Source organism: Lipotes vexillifer, unplaced genomic scaffold (genome assembly GCF_000442215.2).
Source record: "Lipotes vexillifer unplaced genomic scaffold, Lipotes_vexillifer_v1.1 scaffold213, whole genome shotgun sequence".
Taxonomy (NCBI): domain Eukaryota; kingdom Metazoa; phylum Chordata; class Mammalia; order Artiodactyla; family Lipotidae; genus Lipotes; species Lipotes vexillifer.
The window spans coordinates 5,925,199-5,929,280 of NW_006780610.1; the positions used below are offsets into that span (position 1 = coordinate 5,925,199).

General features: G+C 32.0%; 1 protein-coding gene across 1 annotated transcript in view; it reads right to left on the reverse strand.

The window, feature by feature from the left end:
• Positions 1–4,082, reverse strand: part of ZMYM4 (zinc finger MYM-type containing 4) — a 62,067-nt gene that overhangs the window by 38,253 nt on the left and 19,732 nt on the right. The window contains exons 11-16 of the mRNA XM_007453842.1: positions 3,825–4,082; positions 3,503–3,653; positions 2,534–2,706; positions 1,610–1,760; positions 921–1,061; positions 588–625 (exon numbers count right to left, since the gene is read on the reverse strand). The exon at positions 3,825–4,082 is cut by the window's right edge and continues 1 nt beyond it. Of these exons, the coding sequence (XP_007453904.1) occupies positions 588–625; positions 921–1,061; positions 1,610–1,760; positions 2,534–2,706; positions 3,503–3,653; positions 3,825–4,082 (912 nt within the window). The remainder of the gene's footprint in view (positions 1–587; positions 626–920; positions 1,062–1,609; positions 1,761–2,533; positions 2,707–3,502; positions 3,654–3,824) is intronic.

A 4,082-nucleotide genomic window follows, 5' to 3' on the forward strand; every position in this document is an offset into this window, starting at 1 on the left:
AATATAACTAATAGGATCACTTATGATCATTTAAGTAACCTGAAAAAAGATGACATGAAAATTATCCCAGAGACCAGCAAACACTTTAAAAATGCCACTGTTCTAGTCATAAGTTTTTCTCATTATTTTTTTCTTTTTTAAGAGACAAAGCACAAAAATATTGAGTTTTTTTTTTTAAAAAACAATGCTTATTTATAGAATATCTGCACTGAGTGGGAAATAAACTATATTTTATAAGTACTTTATTTACAGTCTGACTACGTTACAAAATGCCCCCCAAAACTTTTATGCCTGAATTCTGTACAATTTACTTTAATTCTGTACAATTAAAAAATAACAAAAACAAAAACCTTCAGTAACTATTATATAGTTACTATTATAGAGATACCAAGCATTCAAAGAAATTAAAGTACATAAAAGTACATAAAAGACCTAACTAAATAACCAGAAAATCCTGTTCCTGAACTCATGCAATTTGTTTTATATAACAAACAAAAAATAAAGGAGGGCAAATCAGCTTAGACATATTCATACTGCATAAAAAAGGAAAAGACTGTGGCAATACCAATAAAAATAATAAAACTTACATCCCCAATGATTTTCGCTGTTACTGTTGGAACTGCACCTGATATAAATAAAAACATATAATGGATATTCGGAAAAAACACACAAAGTTTCATAATAAAAACATGTATTATCTTACTTTAATTCAGGGGAAGAGTAACACCTAAAGCCTAATACGAGAAAAAGAGATCTGGAAACTACAAAAACACTGTTTAATGCCATAGCAGCACAGAGTGAGCCACCATTCCTAATATGAATGTGACAAACACATGAAAATGAACACTGACAAAAAAAGGTAGAGAAGCCTTATATTCAACCTCAAAAAGGTAGATAAATACTTTCAAATCAAGTCATACCTTGTAAGACACTGTTAGAATTCACTGTGGGCTGAGCAGCAGGAGCACTTGCTAATGATACTACATTAGCTATAACTGGAGTTGAATCTTTTCTGTGAGATGGGGGCCCTGCTGAAGCAGCTGGCACCATGGAAACACTTGCTGATTAAAATAAACAAAAATAAGAAAATCTCATGTAATTTATATGCACATACACAGAACCAACATTTCAAGGAGGTTAAACAATGCTTTTAGGTTAGAGTAAATTCTGTTGGAGCCAAGTGTCACTTCAGGATTAACTGGATTTTTTTGTTTTTTAATTAGTGAACCTTGAAAGTATTCCATGTACTTTCTCTTGCGTAACTACGCATGTGGTATATTTAAAAGGCTATGTGATTTAGATTCTATGTTCTTTCTCTCAAATCCTTTTCTAAGGAAGTCAAGATGTATATCTTCAATTATAAAACATTAACTGCTATTCTTCCCCATAAAGTTCTTACAGAGTTTATTTGACTCAACATGCTCAGGGAAAACTAAAAGAACTTGTTTTTACAGGGCATTAATCTAAGGTGTTAAACAAAAAGAGATCTAAATGTTAATGTCATTTGAATAGAATGAAATTTACGTTTCATGAAATTATTGACAAGTTCTCAACTTGTAGAACAGTAGTTAGTCCCTGGCATTGACCAAAGACTAAAGTTTAATTTTACCTGCATTATTTTGTGAAGGTGGGTCACACATACTTTGCTGATTACAGAACATCAAGATACAAAGCAGGTTACAGAAATGTTTCATTTCTCCCCGCCATTTCAAGGACTCACTGAGCTTACCCTGTCGCTTACAACCATCACATTTGGCCATCTGAAAAAGAAACAGAAGATAGTAAAGAAGTAAAAAACAAACCGTCTATGGTCTGATGGAATAAAAGCAGGCCACAGGTAACAAGTGAGGAAATTTACTTAGAATTTAGATCACAAAAATGAAGCTTAACTATCCTAGGGGGAGGGGCAATATAGAGGTAGGGGACTAAGAGGTACAAACAATTATGTATAAAATAAGCTATAAGGATATATTGCATAACACAGGGAATACAGTCAATATTTTATAACTATAAATGAAGTATAACCTTTAAAAAATGTGAATCACTATATTGTACACCTGTTAACTTATATCATACCTCAACTATAATTCAGTTTTTTAAAAAATGAAGGTTAACGATCCTAAATTTGGAAATAATTACTTATCTATCAACTATTTTGTACAACATTAAAAAAGGTCACATTATAGAGACGCCAATAAATAGTAATTTTAAAATAAGTGAAATGGAAATAGACCGATCTTCCTTAAAGACATCAGAACACAATTCATTTTAGTTAATAAATGAATAAAATTATAATTTTAAATATTTTAATGTTTTAAGACTGATATGTCTTCTACAAGGAAATTAAAAACAAATGTAACTTCACTGACATTAAAGTCGTTTTAAAATCTTATATTAATACTAGAGGAGAACAGAATACATTTAATACTTAAAAGTTTTAAATCATTAATTGCCCTTCACACTATTTGAAAGAAAAAAAGAAGGGAAAAATATGCCCTGACTTGAAAAACCCAGGAATGTGAATTATATTTACCTGATAGAACAGAACTGTATATTTGGACATGCACTCTTCACAACAAAACTCTTCTACTTTCCCCCCTAAATTATTCTGTACCAATTTGGGAGATGTCTGTAAACAATAACTGCACATTTTACAGTGATTTCCCCAGCGTTTTGCCAAGTCATGTTTATAAAGCAATTTGCAACCTAAAAAAATCAGAGAAGATAAAATTAACATTAGGGAGAAATAATAAGTATCTACATCTTTAATTTAAATGTCCTACAACAAAGTTTGCACATTTGGGTTCTCACCAATTAGTAGATCAAGAGATCAATTTAGAGGATTAATACTATCATTTTCTGTTTTTAAACGAAGACAGCAGAGCAAATATTACAGTGCATCATATATGGTAAAAGTCAGTTTTGTTTCATGAAACTTTTGTTTTATTTGGGTATGTGAACATACACTGGGTCACAATGTAAAATGTATGTCTTGTTTGTGTTGTGGTCAAAAGGTTTGAAAGCCACTAGCCTAGGAGGCTAATCCTGCATGGTTTTAGAGTAAAACAAAACATTCTAACCTTATAGTCATCTAAATAAGGAAGACACTGATTCACATATTCAGATCATTTATATTCAGAAACATAATGGATGTTTAAAACAATAAAAGTATTATCTTAGGATGCTACCAAAATTTAAGCAGTTCCCTTTAGAAATAAATACAAGAACTAAAGGATCCCTATCAACCTAATAACTAACATTAAATGTTTTTCACATCACCACCATTTTTTGCTATACACATTGAGGAGATTTTTCTTCATTTTAACATCTATATAATATGAAGAATTAGATCAGAAAAGAGAGAACCAAGTATAAACAAAACAAAAAGGTTTTGTTGTTATGCACAAAAGATAAAATAAACTTACACAGTGACAGCTTAAATCATCAACTACTTTTGAAACAACGAACATGCTCAGTAGGTAAGATAATCTTCTATCTTTACCTTCACTACAGAATGACTTGTCAGCACCTGAGAATCGCACAGTCTCCTTTACAATTTTCTCAATTTTACAATATTCACACATTGCCATTACATTATTTATTTTCTTATATTCATCAGAACAATTTTTGCCACAGAACTGAAACATTTTACCCTGCAAAGAAATAATCATTAAGTACTAATTAAACATTTGGTTTATCTTGTGGAAATCTTTATCCCTCATTTTCAAAACAAATAGTGTATTTCTGAAAGATGAAAAGCCAGAAATAAGTTTACAGATAGACCAGTTTATACTCGAACCCTCTATCATGCTCCTTTACTCTACCTTATAATCAAGAAGTTCTGGTTTTGTGGCAAAGAGACGGTTACAGTGCTGACACTTGAGTTTTACAACACTTCGTGCAAACCCAACATGTTGGGATTGGGCAGCAAGACGCTGGAGACCAGCTGCAGCAGAGCTACTGATGGAGGTGGGAGAAACAGCAGAGGTGTTACCGCCTCCTGCTGACACTGTTGAACCTGTAGGGATGCTTACAATTACTTGGCCCTGAGACAAGGGCACCACTGAAGAATTCATTCCTGC